Source organism: Scleropages formosus, chromosome 19 (genome assembly GCF_900964775.1).
Source record: "Scleropages formosus chromosome 19, fSclFor1.1, whole genome shotgun sequence".
Lineage (NCBI taxonomy): Eukaryota > Metazoa > Chordata > Actinopteri > Osteoglossiformes > Osteoglossidae > Scleropages > Scleropages formosus.
The window spans coordinates 12537231-12554888 of NC_041824.1; the positions used below are offsets into that span (position 1 = coordinate 12537231).

A 17658-nucleotide genomic window follows, 5' to 3' on the forward strand; every position below is an offset into this window, starting at 1 on the left:
TTCCTAATGATATCAAAGTCATCAGCCAATGAGGCGCAGACTTTTCCCCGATGATGTATTGTCTTTCAGGTTGTTCCCTTTTAAGTTGTACTGTCTCATTTATTTTGAGAAATGTTTTCCTTTTACAGTAATGCTTTTTGTTCACGTATCTCTACATTTAACCCTAACCTGGTTTGCAGACTCTTGGTATACAGACTTTTCAGAAATAAATTACACCCATAAAATGGGGGACACCTGTAGATGCATATTTTTAGTTTACAAACACTTGTGCTGTTACTGTAAAAGTTCAGTTGTTTCTGACCTGTTGCAATTGTGATGTTCATGTAGTCAGCAACTCGATGCTGTCTCTTGCCAACCCATAGCCTGTAAACAGCTTTGGAATATTTTAGCATATGTGTAATGAACAGCTTGACTTTCATAAAAAGGAAGGGTAAAAAAACTGCTTTATATTTGAGAATTTTCAGCAATACAAATAAATATAGTAATATAATGTTCATTTTGCACTCTAAGAAAGATACCGTCCCTCCACCACATTCTCAAAAATTGAGTGTTCTATAATATCGTCCCAATACACACACCCACACATTTTCAGAACCACTTGTCCCATACGGGGTCGCAGAGCCTACCCGGCAACACAGGGCGTAAGGCCAGAAGGGGAGGGGACACACCCAGGACGGGACGCCAGTCCGTCGCAAGGCACCCCAAGCGGGACTCGAACCCTAGACCCACCAAAGAGCAGGACTGTGGTCCAACCCACTGCGCTACTGCACCCCCAACTTGTCCTAATACATACATTAAATATGGCTGAAAAACCCACAAGAATTGTAGCAGACGATTGTCATGAGGATTCAGGAATAGTAAAGATCAACAATGTCTCTGAAAACCTTTGTTGCCCCTTCACATTCTTTGTTTCTAGCTCTTCCTGGAATCTGCGTAACAAAAGAACACAGGGATTCAATGCAAAACACTGAAGACTCACTGCAGAAAGTGTAAAAAGCAGGTGCAGTAGATACAAAATATATGAGTATATGTTTGGGTAATTTTTGAGATACGGCAATAAAACTATTTATAAAACACCAGTAAAGTTAGCAAAATCATCAATGTTGCTGAGAGACAATGAAATTCCCAAATCCCATTAAGATCAAATGTATTGAATGCTACTATCAAAGTTTAATAAATGCAGTACAAGATATATCTATGATTGTAACCACTTGTCAAAATATGTTAATTTGTGGTTAAACTTTTTTAGCAAAATAACATTTAGCAAAACTTCTAATAATTATGATTTAATAAATAATTTTCACATTTTATGCCAAACTTCAATTACATATACACTAGTCGAAACTTTTGAAGGCTACTGTATGTGTACTTAATTTTATAAAGATAAACATGTAACAGCCAACCATGTACACACACACACACATTTTCAGAACCGCCTGTCCCATACGGGGTCACGGGGAACCGGAGCCTACCCGGCAACCATGTAACTTGGAGAAATTAATTTGAAGACTTGAAAACAAGCTTATTATTTATTAACTTATTCAGTAAAATTACAGGTTTTTAATGAACATCTACTGAGATGTGTTGAAGGACATTTTCACATTTATAAAGTTTCTCTTTTCATTATGGGGGTGTGGTGGTGCAGTGGGTTGGACTGGGTCCTGCTCTCTGGGGGGTCTGGGGTTCAAGTCTCACTTGGGGTGCCTTATGACAGACTGGCATCCTGTCCTGGGTGTGTCCCCTCCCCTTGCACCCTTTGTTGCCGGGTCCTATAGGCTCTGGCTCCCCGTGTGTGTATTTTCATTATAAGTTACGTGGGAAGTTAACAAAAAGTAGGAGGATGTCAAACTCATTTCCTCGTAAATGAGTCTTCACAATTTATTAAGACTTCATTTCTTTTAGCTTTATTTAGTTATTTTCTGCTTATGTGCAAATATCTGAATGTTTGTCTGTAAAACAGTTATAGACATGAGCCAAGGGATAACTTTTATATTGCTAAGATAATTAAGGATTCATATGACTCTTTCCTTTTGTTATGTATAACTAAGAGCTGGTACAAAAAAAAAAATTGAAAAAAATTCCACTAAGCTGTGTTTGAGCACATTTTCATATTTAAAAAAGTATGTATATATATACCTGGTTGCATACAGCCTCCCCGTATCGTACGAAGGTGGCAAAGTGCTCACAATTTAAAGTGAACAGCTTGTAAGGCAACTCCTTGTTGAGCAAGGCATTACACCTATGCCTCATGTCCTCTTCAGATGATGGTTCCCGTCCATGCTGGTTGTTGCTGATAATGACCTGTGCCCCTTTGGGCACATTGACATCCAACAGCAACTGCCGCTGTATCCGCGTCTCACCAAGCAGAAGGTCACCGCACACGGGGAACATCGTTTGGAGAGAGTTGCGGAACATTCTCTTCAGTTCTCCCTCATCTGGAAAAAAGCCGTTTGTCCTCTTACAAGAGCTTAATGGCTGAATCCATGTAGTTTCTGGTGTAGCTGAACCGTCAACCACCTGATGAAGCTTAGTACTGCTTGCGTCCAGTGCTCTTAGTAATACGGGAAAAACTGAAAAACCTACTGTACTCTCCCATCCAGGAATAGAAATAAGTTGCCCTTCAACGGACAGTGAAATATTCTTAGGTTCCGAGTTTCTTGCCTGAAAATTAGTTTAAAACGTACGTTCATTCAGGTTTGTCCAAAGCTGGTCAGCCTGTCTTGTGGAGGGTCATCATGAAAGCCGGTTTCATCATATCGCTTGGTGGTTTTTGCAACGGAATTTAAAAAAATTTCAAAGCTCTTGAAATTTTCTGGATTAACATACCTCCATTTTCGAAAGTAATGACAGACTGTCATTTGTCTTTGCTAAGTCAAACTATTCTTGCTATATTATGGACTACTACAAATAGAAATAATAGCCTTCTATCAAATAGGGATATTTAGACCCATCTTACCTTGTCACAACTGACTGGCTCAAGTTCATTAACGAGTATAGAAATTCCACAATTTGATGAATGCCACAAAGAGGTAAAGATAGAAATTAGGATGGTATAATGATTGTGCTTTAACATTTTACAACTGTAAAATTCACTAGTTTAAAATTTTTCAAATATTTGTTTTGGAAAGAAATTCATGAATAGTCATCAAGTGTTCTATATATTTTTCTTCTATTTACTTTAGTAGGGGGTGCGGTGGCACAGTGGGTTGGACTGCGTCCTGCTCTCCGGTGGGTCTAGGGTTTGAGTCCCACTTGGGGTGCCTCGCGATGGACTGGTGTCCCGTCCTGGGTGTGTCCCCTCCCCCTCCAGCCTTACGCCCTGAGTTGCTGGGTTAGACTCCGGTTCCCCACGACCCCATATGGGACAAGTGGTTCAGAAAGTGTGTGTGTGTATATGTATATATTTACTTTAGTCTCATACAAGCATAAGATATATAATCTTATATAAAAGCACATTAAATTGGGTGTGTCCAAACTTTTGACTGGAACCATATATATACACCTACACAAACCAAGACATCAACTTATTTGCATCTAAATAGCTGTAAATGGATTTAAGTCTTTTTTTAATCTAGAATGCCAGGAGTGCAAGAGATTACATTTTTCCCGTGCCCTTCAGTTGGCAATGGTTTTGTTCTTTTCCTACTACAATAGCTATATAATTATTAAAGCTTATTTACAGCTTTAATAATTACATAGTTATTGTAGTAGTTTATAGCCAACTTTTTATTTTTTATTATGGCTCTGATCCTTTGTTCAGAGCTTCACGCCTGTGTGAGAAGAGTGCTCTAGAAAAATCAATCAAACTGAACTGAACTAAATTGATCTGAACTGAATTGAAGCCCAAAGACAGACTGGTAATTATTTACTGTCTATTTTATCAATAATGCAGCCTTTTCTCCAATAAGCTATAACGCATTATTTACTAGCAACGGTTATTAGTGTCAGTAAAGTGATTCTTTATAGAATAGAAACTATAAAGTTACATTTTCCCACTCTAAGTTATTTCCTTTTACCACAGATTGTCTAAATTTGGAATACTGTACTTCTAGATCAGTTTGTAAGTGACAAAGTATAGTACCAGAGTACAGAGGGCAAAAGGAACATGGTCAATAGCAGCTTAGACAGATATACAGATAATGCTTGCATGACACCATCCCACCACTATTGATGTTGTTCTTTATGATTTGAATGCATCTGAAGGGCCGGGGGTGCGGTGGCGCAGCGGGCTTGACCAGGTCCTGCTCTTTAGTGGGCCTGGGGTTCGAGTCCCACTTGGGGTGCCCTGTGATGGACTGGTGTCCTGTCCTGGGTGTGTCCCCTCCCCCTGTGCCCTGTGATGTCAGGCTAGGCTGCACCTTGCCATGACCCTGCCCAGGACAAGCAGTTTCAGACTCTGTGTGTGCATCTGAAGGAGCATACACCATGTCTAATTCCTTGTATGAGCTAATATACTTGGCAATTAATAATGTCTTACTTTATATTTCTGGTAATTTACTTACTTTATATTCCTGGGCTCAACAGTGCAGTAGGATGGTAATTCTAACTGGAAAAAGTTCAGACTGAAAAGCATGGGACACAACCACTCCCATGCATACAGCATACATGAGACAGAAGGAAATAACACTTTATACCACACTGTTATAAAATATTAACACCCTGGGCCAATTAAACGTCCTTACAGAGATGCTGTTGGATTTCTGTTTATTCCTTATATGCTATTATATTCCTCTGCTGCACAACACACAATGCTCAGTTTATTATCAATATCCATTCCAAAGTATTTGTGAACTGGCACTCAAAATGTTGTTCACACTAATTTAGACTGCAGGAAAGCCGGTCTCCCATATCACTTACGTCTCACATGTTTCCTGTGTTATACAGCAAATGACTTCTTACAACAATCCAGTAAAATGTAGGTAAACGTTCGGAAATAAATTTTAACCGCATTATTTTCCAGATTTATTTTCCTGAAACCAATCGTGATGGGATTTATTACCTGCCACAGCAAAATGGACAACGTATTCATCTCCATCATAGACGCCCCAGTGCGAGTATCCAATGGGGTAGGAGAACTCAATCAGATCTCCAAAACAGCCGGCGGCCACAACCTGACTAACCTGTGTGGAAGAAATTTGACATGACTCAAACAAAGGACCAAAGATAGGAGAGAGTATCTTACTTTACTTCACCCCAGCTGGAGGGAGAGACCCCTGTCCCCTGTATCAGAGTCTAGGGAGTCTCTCCGAGCATCCGATACACACACTGTAAGAAATGTCAGTGAAATTAACAGTGAAATGCTGTAAAATCGTAACATCAAAAAATTGTAAATAGAAAAACAACGAAAGTGTTGAATTTACAGTAATATATAGTAAAATACTGAACCAAACACAACTGTGAATTCTATACTAAGAATATGTTAAAATCATCTCATTTCCTTGTGGAATTTACAGATTACTGTATCTTAAACACAGAAAATTTGTAATACAAAAAGCAACACAATACAGTTAAAATTACAACACGACAGCGTCAAAATAACATTTTTGTCAGGTTGATTTTTTTTTAATACTGAGAAAAACCGTATTACATTTCACAAAATAATATGGCATACTTTACAGATAAGAATATGTACCAAAACTGTAAACTTATGTTAATAAGAAGGGTTTAAAAAACAGGTGATGTGTCTGTTTAGAATTGAGTAGGCCTATATTTAACAATATATCAGTAGGCTAGTAGTAAAAGTGTATTACATATGAGCTATTGTATAGCCTCTCTGATAAGAGAGCTCATGAGTAAGTGTAGCTAATAGCCAATGGATTTTAAGAGTGTTACATTGAAATGCTCCTTAAAAACTGCACTTTCCTATTTATGTTGACTGTAGAAAATAAAACGTACTTGGCATAGCTAAGTGCAGGTGTTTGCAGTGAACATGGAGCATGTTGATAAAATTGTGGAGAGATGAATGACGGATTTACAGTTCGGTCCATAAATCTTAGGACATTGACAAAAAGTTGTTTTGCCTGCCCATCACAGCATATTGGAATTGAAAGAAAAATCATTATTATGATTTTCTGATGTGTAGATTTTCAGGTTCCAGTTTTAATTTGAGGGTATTCACACATCAGGTGTGACTGGTGGTGGAATTGCGAGAAATTTCATCTTTGTATTCCAATGGACAGTTAGCTGGTCATCTGTTCCATAGCTATTCATCGGCTCTTTATTTTTGCATCGTATTAATTGTTAATGATAAAATGAAAAGTTTATATTTTCATTACAGAATAATGCAATCTGGTAATATTTTTACTGCCTTAAGGCAATTTTAAATGTAACAGTAATGACTTTCAACATAAACGTCACAGGCAGTCAGTCCCGCGAGAATAAACGCCTCCGTTTGTATTTCAAACGAGCGCAGCCTCGTCGAATCACTGAGCAGAACAGCTCGTCGCTCTTCGTTCATTGCGCAACTTCATTTTGGCGGGAACAGACAGACTGGTCCAAATTCACGGAGCGGAGGTTTTTGCGGCGTTCTCTGAGGAGGGTAAAACTTACAGAAACCGGCGGTTTTGTTAAAAATGATTACGTTACATTTTTGCAGAAAAATATTGGAGACATTGAGGGTTATGTGCTGTAGAGTTCTTCACCTATTCTATTGTGTTTTCAAATCATCATTCGCTGGCGCTCAATCAGTCAATCAATGCATGCATTGTTTGAAGCGGACATTTTTACTTACACAGCTTTCAAAAGCCCATTTGTCTGATTTTTACCGGGTTCAATGTGTCTCCACCCGTAGGGCTCTTCTTACATATTTTAAATGTGCCTTTGCATTTCGCTGTGTGCGGGCGCCAATTTCACAGTGAAAGAACTTATATATCCCACAGCATTTCTCGGACGGAGGGGCAACCTGCGGCATCATCATGTCCACCAGTCCAGTCGTGGTAAAAATACGTTCTGAGAATCATTCACTGCTCATATGTCCAGGAAACATAGAGCACGTTCGGTGAATAGCGTAAGTGATATGATAATGAGTTAGCCCAGATCCTCACGTGGATTCCAAAGAAACTAGAAAGGTGTATAAACCCAGACGGACACGGAAAAAATGGAAGCTCTTCATTTAATATCTTGTAGGCAACTATGGATGATTTATATTTCACACAGCTGTCTTCACGATAAAATAAACAACATGATTAAACTCCAAAACATGCGAGGCACAAAATGTGTACACGGCCAAGTATATCAGCCTGCGCGCGCGTGGGGGAGAGAGAGAGGGGGGGGGGCAACCCCTCGGTCTCCACCATAATACGTCATCATTACAAGTTACAGGTAAAGTACTAATTCTCAGCCTGCTTCTGCGGTCACTGCATGTGAAGATACTTCCCAGAGCTCAATGATGCAACAACAAATGAAAGCATTGAATTCCCACAGAATCAATGAGACCTTTCTTAAGAATGTATGTTTACTCTACCTAAAATTGCAAGGCCCAAGGGCAGCTCCTTCTTCTTCCAGCTTCAACAACACAGACGATTGTTGAAGAGATACAAAATGTGCATGAGTTGGGACAGGAATACACTCTAAGTAAAGTATGTTCACTTTTAAAAAAAATGACATGTGTTTAACAGATGATGCTATTGCTAAAATCTGTGATTGTGTGAAGGATTCAGATCTGTTCTGTCTGTCATCAGGGACCACTGAGAACAGCATATTCAAGAGCTCGAGCATTCAAAAAGATGATCAGATACATAGAACCTAAAAAGTAACATTAGGAAATGATGAAAATATGACACAAAAGGCTTGCTTACTACATACCTGTGATACAAACAGTAAATAGCTTATTAGAATCAGAATTATGGAAGAATTCAGTGTCACAGCAGTTGTGTCAATCAGACTAAGATTATTTTGGTGACATTACTGTTGGACAAATCTTTAAATCCAACCAGTTCTTCACTGAAAATCCAGGATGCCTGAAGCTAATTCTGTACTAGGATGCTTTTGAAATTGTCAGTCCCCTTGCCTCTACTAAGAAAAAACACAAAATTGTTAGTCTATCTTTCTGTGCCAAATTTACCTGTTCATGTGCAGTCCAGTACTGATCACATATCTTATTGTGTGGAGAGAATGACCTCAAACAATTTGGAATTGCTAAGGTTTTCTCAGAGATGTTACTGGATTTGAAATATATGGAGGAAAATGGAATAACTACAAGAGGTGAAACGGTCAAAGGGGCTCTGTATTGTATTGCTGGTGATAATTAAATTTGGGTTCACACAGCATTGGTGGGTTTACTGAAAACTTTAGTAGTTCTCAGTACTTTTGCAGGTACTGTGAAATAACGCGAAATGAGTTTCAGAGTGATGATCCAAATGTATGTGGTCCACAACGCACCTCTGAAAGTTATGATTCTGCTGTTGGTGATCTACAAGCTGAAGACAGTCAAGACGTCAAAGGCATAAAGGTAAGCTCTGTTTGCAATGCTCTGAAATCTTTTCATGTTTGCCAACCTGGTCTCCCACCTTGTTTAGGCTGTGACATATTTGAGGGTGTCATCCTACAATGTTGCACTGTACCTGAAGTATTTCATTAAGCAGAAGAAATGGCTGACATATTCACTTTTGAACTGGCGTATCAAGCAGTTCAAGTACAAAGGATCTGATGCTCTCACAAAGCCATGTGCTGTCAACTGTGAGGTGTCCAAGCTTTTGGGTCAAGCCATTTAGAATTGGAATATCTTAAGTTTGCTGCCTGTATTACTTGGTGAAAAAGTGCAAAATCCAGAAGATGATGTGTGGCAGTTAACTACAGCTTAACGATGCTGTTGATATGATTTGTGCATAAAAGATTTTGTTATTACAGGTAGCCTATCTTGATGTTATAATACAAGAATATTTGGAATCAAGAAAGCTATTTTATTATTAATACTGTCATCTATTTTTCTTATTTCTCCCAAGGTTTTTTTCTCCATCAGCTCAGAGCAGGGCACTAAAGTGGAGAAGAGAAACACATCTCATCTTCACGTTAACCCTAGAGTCCTTTACCTTGATTCAAGAACTGTTGGATCATGACTGGCGTGATTTCTGAATTTCGCCTAAACTCAGTAAGATTTATGGCATGTGATGATGTGCCCTACTCAGTGAGTTCTTCAAGCTGAAGAAGCCAGTAAAGGTTTGATGAAATTCTTAGTTTGTATTCAATTGTTCTATTGATCTTGTATGTCCTCGTGTGCATGCCTGCACCTCAGTTTGCAAAGAAAACTATTTTTCTGTCTTTCACTTTTCCTTTCTCTTTCTTTCCATCTTTCTTCTTTCAGTTCCAATAAGATCATTGCTAATCTGTCACAATGACTCCATTGTAATGTTTGTCAAGTACATATTGTGAATATGTATGTTGAGAAATGACATGTTTTTGTTCCTTGCCTTGAGGTTAATAAATTCTTGGAAATGCAAGTTGTTACTGGATTTTTGTAATCTTTCAGTACAGTAACTCTTAAGGTATATTGGGCTTTGCCGTTTAAATTAAACTGTACCGAAGATAGAAGTGTTAAATCTCCCTGTAATGTACAGAAACAGTTTCTATTTTTCACTGAGCAATAATCCTAACAGGCGATGAAAAATACTTTTAGACAGTTTTACAGTTTATATTTTAGATTATTGTTAGATAGGAGTCATAGAACAGGATTTTATGCCTTTACATTCTGATGAATAAATTGTAAAGAAAATTCAGTTGCAGTATTTAGATGTTGCTTTCACTGTAAAACTTGTCATTAATACTGCAAAAGACAGTACATTATAAAAAACTTTTGAGAAAGATCTGCAGAAAAATGCAGTTAAATGACAGCCTCATAATGAGGCTTTTACAGTTTACCAGTGTTCGGTATTTTGCAGTAAAATCAAATGGGATTCAATGTACAATAAACTATGCAGCATGTAAATCTTACTGAAAGAATTTGTTTAATAGCTGCGTGGTCATGTTAATTCAGCAGAAAAGGGCTGTTGGATTTACTGGTTTAAAATGTAATTTTTTGTAAATTACAACAGTTTTAAACTGTAAAATTTACAGGTTGTTCAGTAAAGTTGTTTACATTTTGACTATTTTCACAGAATTATTCTGGCAACCACAGCTGCCAGATTTTTTTCTGTAAAAACAACAGGATTTTTTTTTACAGTACACGTATTATATAGTTCTAGAAACGCATCCTACATATATAGTAACATTTCTCATTGGCTTTCTTTCCGCATGATCAACGTGTGCTCAGCTTGTGTTTACTTCTGATTTGTTACTTATCTACTATGTTTCCTATAGGCTAAAGTAAGGTATGCACTTCGTATAGCAGACACCCTACACCCCTTCAGCTTATCTCTAAACCTGTCAGCATTATTTCTCTTCTTGCTTTGCAGTACCAGCCAGTGTCGGTTACCATCACTTCTATTTCACTTTTTTCCCTCACACTTGTAACACAGCTCAGGGCTCTGCATAGGTGCCACTCCCAGGCTCATTCCTGAACAAGTTTGACAGCATAGCTTTTGGTTTTATCTAAAAGTTTATTGCATAAACACGCAATAGTTTTAACCGTGTTCACATGTTATAATTGCCTACATCATACATGTCCAAAGTATAATAGTAGCAAAGACACACGCTTAACTGCTGCAGATTAAATTATGAGCCAATGTTGTTCTCCCGTCTGGTGGCACGGTGGGTTGGACCGGGTCCTCCTCTCTGGTGGGTCTGGGGTTCGAGTCCTGCTTGGGGTGCCTTGCGGCGGACTGGTGTCCTGTCCTGGGTGTGTCCCCTCCCCCTCCAGCCTTATGCCCTGAGTTGCCAGGTAAGCTCTGGTTCCCCGCGACTCCGTGAGGAACAAGTGGTTCAGAAGGTGTGTGTGTTGTTTTACCTGCAGGACCTGCTGTATTCTTACTGACAAAAAGTCCTTAAATGACCTAAATGAGCACTTCGCTGCATAAAACTGAAGATCAGTTGCGTTCTCTTTTGAACGTTAAGGCATTTATTCACAGCTTTTCCATCAGGGCACTGGTGTAAGAGGTGGTACTTTCAGGAGCTCAGGATAATTGAACAATTCATAGAGATGAAATGTGATTAAAACAACCCAGTCTTGGGACATACATCCTCGGGCGGGTTTTATTTATATTTAGACCTATAGTAACACGAACGACATACGTAAAAACGTATCAGTAGATTATACAGTAAAAACACTGCAGTAAAACACTTACCTGCTGTGTGTAGTCCATTCCTACAGTTTGCCAGAGAGACAAGTATTTCTTTTCTTCCCTACAAGCATATTTTAAACAAGTTACTAGGCGTGGACTTAGTTAAAAAAAAAATACTTTCTGAAGGAAATGACACCTTTGCCTAAAACTATTTACCATGTTAGTTTTGTAGACTAAGCAGCACATGTTGACTTACTTGTTCAACAAGATGATATTGTATTGATGCATGGTAAAGTATATAGGCTACTATTCCGAGAGAGATTTGACCTTATGACCCCTTTGGAAAGACCACCGATCTAACCGCTACATGACCTTCACTTTATTCTACTGAGTCTCAGTGTGTCAGAGGTACTAAATGTACCATGCTGGAAGAAAACTGAGATTAAATTGAATACCTTTTTTCCTGGTTGCTACACAAATTCCATCGCGCCTGGAAACATTTATTTATTATTCTTTGTCGGCAGCACGGTGGAACAGCAAGTGGCACTGTTGTCTCGCAGGGCCTGGGTGGCGCGAGAGGATGTGGGCTCGATCGCCATTCAGTCTGTGTGCAGTTTGCATGCTCTCTCCATGTGCTCTGGTTTCCTCCCACAGCTATGCTGTTTGGGTGGATTATTGACTCTAAAATCACCCATAATGTGTGAGTGATGGAGAAAGTGTGTTCCACTGTTGTATGGATGAGTGACCCAGTGTAAGTAGTGTATCTAGCAGTGTAAGTCACCACGGTGCGTAAGGTGTGTGGGCTGATAACACTACATAGAGTTCGCTGGAAGTTGCTTTGGAGAAAAGCGTCTGCTAAATAAATGTAAATGATTATTACATGTGCTTAATGTTTCTTAATACACCACTTAAACGGTTTACCAGGCATTTCTTTGCATTTTAGTGTTGTATTCGTGAGGGACTGTTAAGCATGCATTACGTAGCTGCGAAAGTGCAAACAGTCACCCATGCAGTATTATACAGTAATTACTGATGGGAAGTTCTCTTGTTCTTGCAACTACTGTTAACTATGGAAGTAGAATGAACAGAAACACAAAGAGAATGACAGTAAATGAGACCGACAAGACATGAATTAATTTCTTAATAATAAACTGGGAATTGATATGCTCCTTCTCCGATTCTCACCCTGACTGGTTCAGTATTAGGGCAGTATTGCTTTGCTGCAGGTTTCTATATTATTCTGCTACAGCATAATAAAAATGGGTCATGTTGGCATCCACATACAGTGAAGAGTTGTCTTCAACAGTCACGGTAGTCGAGAGACTATCCTGGAGTCTCAGTGTGCAGGGCTAGTTAGGGTATTCCCTGGATGGGACACCAGGACATCATAGGGTTGTCATGCACACACAGTGGCTCACTACAGGCAATTTAGAGTCCCCAGCTATTCCTGAAAAACAAATCCGTTTACTGTGGAAGGAAACTGCAGAACGTAGAACAAATCCGGGAAACATGCAAACACTCAGAGTGCCTGTAGCTGCCCACCCGTCCTGGGTATTCTAGAATTAAAAAAGAGCACCTGTATAAATAAGTAACCAGTATGTTTAATAACATTGTAAGACACAACACTTTAGAAAAGAGCAGTATAAACTTTCATAAACTATTGTATGGGACCATTTTTATACAGTTCAGTTCCCTTTGAAAAATATATCTAATACAGGTCCTTTCCCTCTTCTTACAGCTCACAACACAACTGATGATTTCACTACTTACTTACTTATGCCTACTACCCCTCTTGGGGCATAGGCCGTCAACAAGGGCTCTCCAGGCATCTCTGTCCTGGGCCAGTTTTTCCAGTTTTTCCAGTTTTCCCCAGGTGTGGCCCATCCTCTTGGCTTCTGTATCCAGATAGCGTCGCCATGTGTTTTTCGGCCGGCCTCGCTTCCTCTTGCCTTGGGGGTTCCACGTGAGGGCTCTTCTTGTAGTGTTTGAAGCTGGTTTTCGCAGGGTATGGCCGATCCATCGCCAGCGTCTTTGCAGGATATCATCTTCTACTGGTTGTTGTCCTGATCTCTGCCATAGCTCTTGTTTGCTGATGATCACAGGCCAGTGGATCCTGAGAATCTGTCGCAAACAGTTGATGAATGTCTGTATCTTTTTTGTGGTGGTGACGGTGGTCCTCCAGGTCTCTGCTCCGTAAAGTAGGACTGACTTTACGTTGGAGTTGAAGATTCAGGTCTTGGTCTTGACTGTCAGAACTCTGGACCCCCACACGTTCTTCAGTTGCAGGAAAGCTGCCCTTGCCTTGCCTATTCTGACCCTGACATCGACGTCTGTCCCACACTGCTTGTCGATTATGCTGCCTAGGTAGGAGATGCTGTCCACCTCTTCTAACGCTTCACCTTCAAGTGTGATTGGAGAGTCCTTGCCTGCATTGACCCTCAGTATCTTGCTCTTCCCTCTGTGGATGATGAGACCCACTCGTGCTGAGTTCTCTGCCACAGTGCTGGTTTTCTCCTGCATTTGTTGGTGGGTGTGTGAGAGAAGGGCGAGGTCATCTGCAAAATCCAAGTCATCCAACTGTTCCCAAGGTGTCCATTGGATCCCAAGTTGCTTCTCGGCTGTGGAGGTTTTCATCACTCAGTCGATCACAAGCAGGAACAAAAATGGTGACAGGAGGCATCCTTGTCTAACTCCTGTTCGCACCTGGAAAGCGCTAGTGAGCTGCTGACCATGCACCACCCTGCAGGTCATCCCGTCGTAGGAGTTCCTGATGATGTTGGTAAACTTCTCTGGTATTCCGTAGTGTCTCATCAGCTTCCACAGGGTGTCTCTGTCTACACTGTCAAAGGCTTTCTCATAGTCAATGAAGTTTATGTAGAGTGGTGAGTTCCATTCTATTGACTGCTCCAATATGATACGCAGCGTGGCTATTTGATCTGTGCAGGATCGTTCTTTCCGGAATCCTGCCTGCTGGTCTCGGAGCTGTTGGTCAACTGTGTCCTTCATTCTGTTGAGGAGGATCCTGTTAAACACCTTGCCTGGGACCGACAAGAGTGTTATGCCTCTATAGTTAGAGCAGCTGCTGAGGTTGCCTTTCTTTGGTAGCTTGATGAGGTATCCCTCCTTCCATTCTGTTGGGACAAGTTCTTCCTCCCAGATTTTCTTGAAAAGGGGGTATAGCATCTCCACTGTGGTTTCGATGTCAGCTTTCAATGCCTCTGCTAGAATGTTGTCAGGTCCAGCTGCCTTGCCAATTTTCAGCAGTTTGATGGCCTTACGGATCGCCTCCCTAGTAGGCCCCCTGCAATCAATAGGCAGGTCTAGAGCAGCTGGCTGGATGTCTGGTGGGTCCTGAGGGGCTGGTCTATTAAGCAGCTCTTCAAAGTGTTCTACCTATCTTTTCTTCTGTCCCTCATCTCCAGTGATGGTCCTTCCCTCCTTGTCCTTTACAGGCCTTTCTAGTTTGTTGAACTTTCCAGACAGCTTTTTTGTAGTGGTGTATAGATCTTTCATATTCCCTTGTGGAGCTGCTTCTTCAGCCTCAGTAGCCAGAGAGTCAAAGTAGTTCTTTTTGTCGATCTTGATGCTCCTCTTTGTACTTTTGTTGGCCTCACTGTATGCTTCCTGTGTTCTGGCTTTCTCGGCCCGTGTACAGCTGTTGTTAAGAGCTGTCCTCTTTTCCTTCCTTTCCTGTATCTTCTTCATGGTCTCTACTGAGATCCACTCCTTGTGGCTGTGTTTCCTGGGCCTAGTACTTCCTGGCATGTTGTTGTCATTGCCTCCTTCACTGCCTTCCATTTCACATCAAGAGTCTCCTCATCCAGAAGCTCCTGCAGAGCCTGGAACTTGTTGGTGAGGGTTAGTCTGCATTCCTCTAACTTTGTCGCCTCCTTGAGAAGGGCGGTGTTGTATCTCTGGCGCTGGTTTGTCTCTCCTGTCCATGTCCTCTTTAGCTTGAGCCTGAGGCGAGCCACAAGGAGGTGATGGTCTGAAGCAACATCTGCTCCTCGCTTGGTGCGTACGTCCTGCAGGGATCTCCGGAACCTCCTTGTGATGCACACATGGTCTATCTGGTTCTCTGTAGATAGATCCGGTGAAACCCAGGTCGCCTTATGAATCCTTCGATGAGGGAAGATGCTTCCGCCAATGACCAGGTTGCTTGTGGCACATAGGTTGACAAATCTTTCTCCATTGTCATTCATCTCACCTGGTCCTTGCTGCCCCATAATCTCCTCATAGCCCTTGTTGTCACTGCCAGTCTTGGCATTGAGGTCTCCCATGACAATGGTGACGTCTCTTTCTGGCAAACTCTGGATGACGGTGTGCAGTCTGTCGTAGAATTCCTCCTTCTGCTCTTTATCGCTGTCATTAGTTGGGACGTAGCACTGCACCACATTCATGTTAATTCTTCTCATCTTAGTTCTAAAGATTGCTGTGATGATGCGTGGTCCATGGGCCTCCCATCCGGTGAGAGCTCTCTGGGCTGTCTTATTTAACATCAGAGCCACACTTTGGGTGTGGGAGGCGTTGTCTTCCTCGTGTCCTGAAAACAGTAGCATTTCTCCCGATGATAGCCTCTTCTAGCCTGAGCCAGTCCACCGTGACTCGCTGATTCCCAAGATGGCAAGTCTGTAGGCCCTCATTTCTGCGGTTACCTGTGCCGCCTTTCCAGCTTCGTACATGGTCCTCACATTCCACGTCCCGATGTTAAGGGTGGCCTTGGTTGAAAGGATGGTGATCGGCTGAGCAGCTTCCAGATGCTTCTGGCTTTCCCACTCTGCGTCATATGACTTCCAGCTGGAAGTCCATCTTCTCCCAAGGCTGAGATGTCTGAGATGTCTTGAGTACTTGTTGGCGTTTCTGTAGCGGTGTGGGTTTCTTACGGGATGGGGTCGCTAGCCCCATGCCCAACCCTCCCTCCTTTATCCGGACTTGGGACCGGCAGGGGACCCCGAAGGAATTCCTCAGCGGAGTTGATGATTTCACTAGTATCCTGGTAATTCTCAGCTCTACCTTTCTCATGTGTCATGGAAAAATATATACTACCAAGAATACCAGTATCTCTTAAATGCTTTTGTAGATGTATTCAGAAAATACAGATTTTTTTTTCTGTGATAATAAATTACACCTTGAATGGAGTCTATTATTAAAACATACCACCAACGAATGATAGGGTAAAGTCTATTTTTCTGAATCTTATTTAAAATGAATACAGGCTTTATAGAGTTGACTGACTTTCACTATACATCTTCTGACAGGTAGTTATCTTACTAATATTGTGCAATTTCAAAAAATGTAAAATCAAAAATGTTTGAGTAACAAACAAGAACAGTAAGACCTAGTAAGGTCTAATTTATGCATTCAGGTCCTAAGGTTTTCTTGTTATTGTTCATGTTATTGTTTTATCCCAAACACAAAGAATGTAAACCAAAACATTGGTCAAAGTGAATTTATTTAGAATATCTCTTTACATATACATATTTTAGTGCATGACACAAAATAATGTTCCACTCTAAAAAATCTACCTTATCTTTAATTTTTGTTTCATTAAACTGGTAGTTCCAGTTGCTTTAACCCTACCCTTTTCCCCCACACGTTAAAAATAAAAGCTAATAAAAATACCCAGTAACCACACTAAACAATAAGAAATAGAAGGGGAAAAAAAATCAGTTTAACAATCTGCTCTGCTCCAAGTGCTCATTTCTCCATAATTCTGCACACTGAATTGTCAGTCCTGAAAACACACATCTTAAATGCTAAGGCATTCAAAACTTGACGTTTGATAATGATTTTCCATTAAACCCTGAAATAAATTCCAATATATACTGTACTGACTGCTTAGAACAAATTATAGACCTTATGCTCGCAACTCAGTGCTGTATATATAGACATTTTATATTTAAAGTAGATGTGTAATTTAGCATAAATCAACTTCTCAAATACAGCTAATTCATAAGCTTTCAAGCACCCACACAAACACACCCAAAAACAAATTGAGGAGAGTCAACATTCTTTTAGCTGGCTGTCAAAAACAAAGTTATACATACACCAATTTCAAATTATTGTTACATTATCTTCAGTAATAGCTGTAATAAATGAAAGATTTATTCTGGAAAATTTTTCCTAGGAAAATTATACTTAAATAAGAACCTGACAGTCAACATTGTATAATAAACATATTAAACTTCACTAACAGGCATCTAAAATTTAAATTAACATGAGACCAATGAAAACAATATGCACTGATTCATCTTACTTCAAATTAAATGTCTCAAATATACAGTAATTTAAAATTGTGAGGCATCTGGATTTAGCTGATTTTTAATTTGATTTTGAAATTTGATGTACAGATCACCACAAGTAGTAAAGCTTTGTGGCTGAACTGAAAATGTTTCAAATCTCACTATAAGGAACCAGTATGTATTAATACCCAGACTCTGCAACTTTATAATCCTTTGATTTTAGGATTAACATTTAGAAACGCACACATATCCATCTGACTGCA

General features: G+C 40.3%; 1 protein-coding gene across 1 annotated transcript; it reads right to left on the reverse strand.

The window, feature by feature from the left end:
* Positions 1 to 848: 848 nt before the first annotated feature.
* LOC108939251 (HRAS-like suppressor 2) lies at positions 849 to 11234 on the reverse strand. The gene is made up of 4 exons (XM_018760416.1): positions 11217 to 11234; positions 5000 to 5120; positions 2137 to 2435; positions 849 to 929 (listed from the first exon to the last, which is right to left on the reverse strand). Exons 1-4 carry the CDS (start codon positions 11232 to 11234, stop codon positions 849 to 851), a joined length of 519 nt encoding a protein of 172 aa, XP_018615932.1.
* Between the last annotated feature and the right edge of the window lie 6424 nt (positions 11235 to 17658).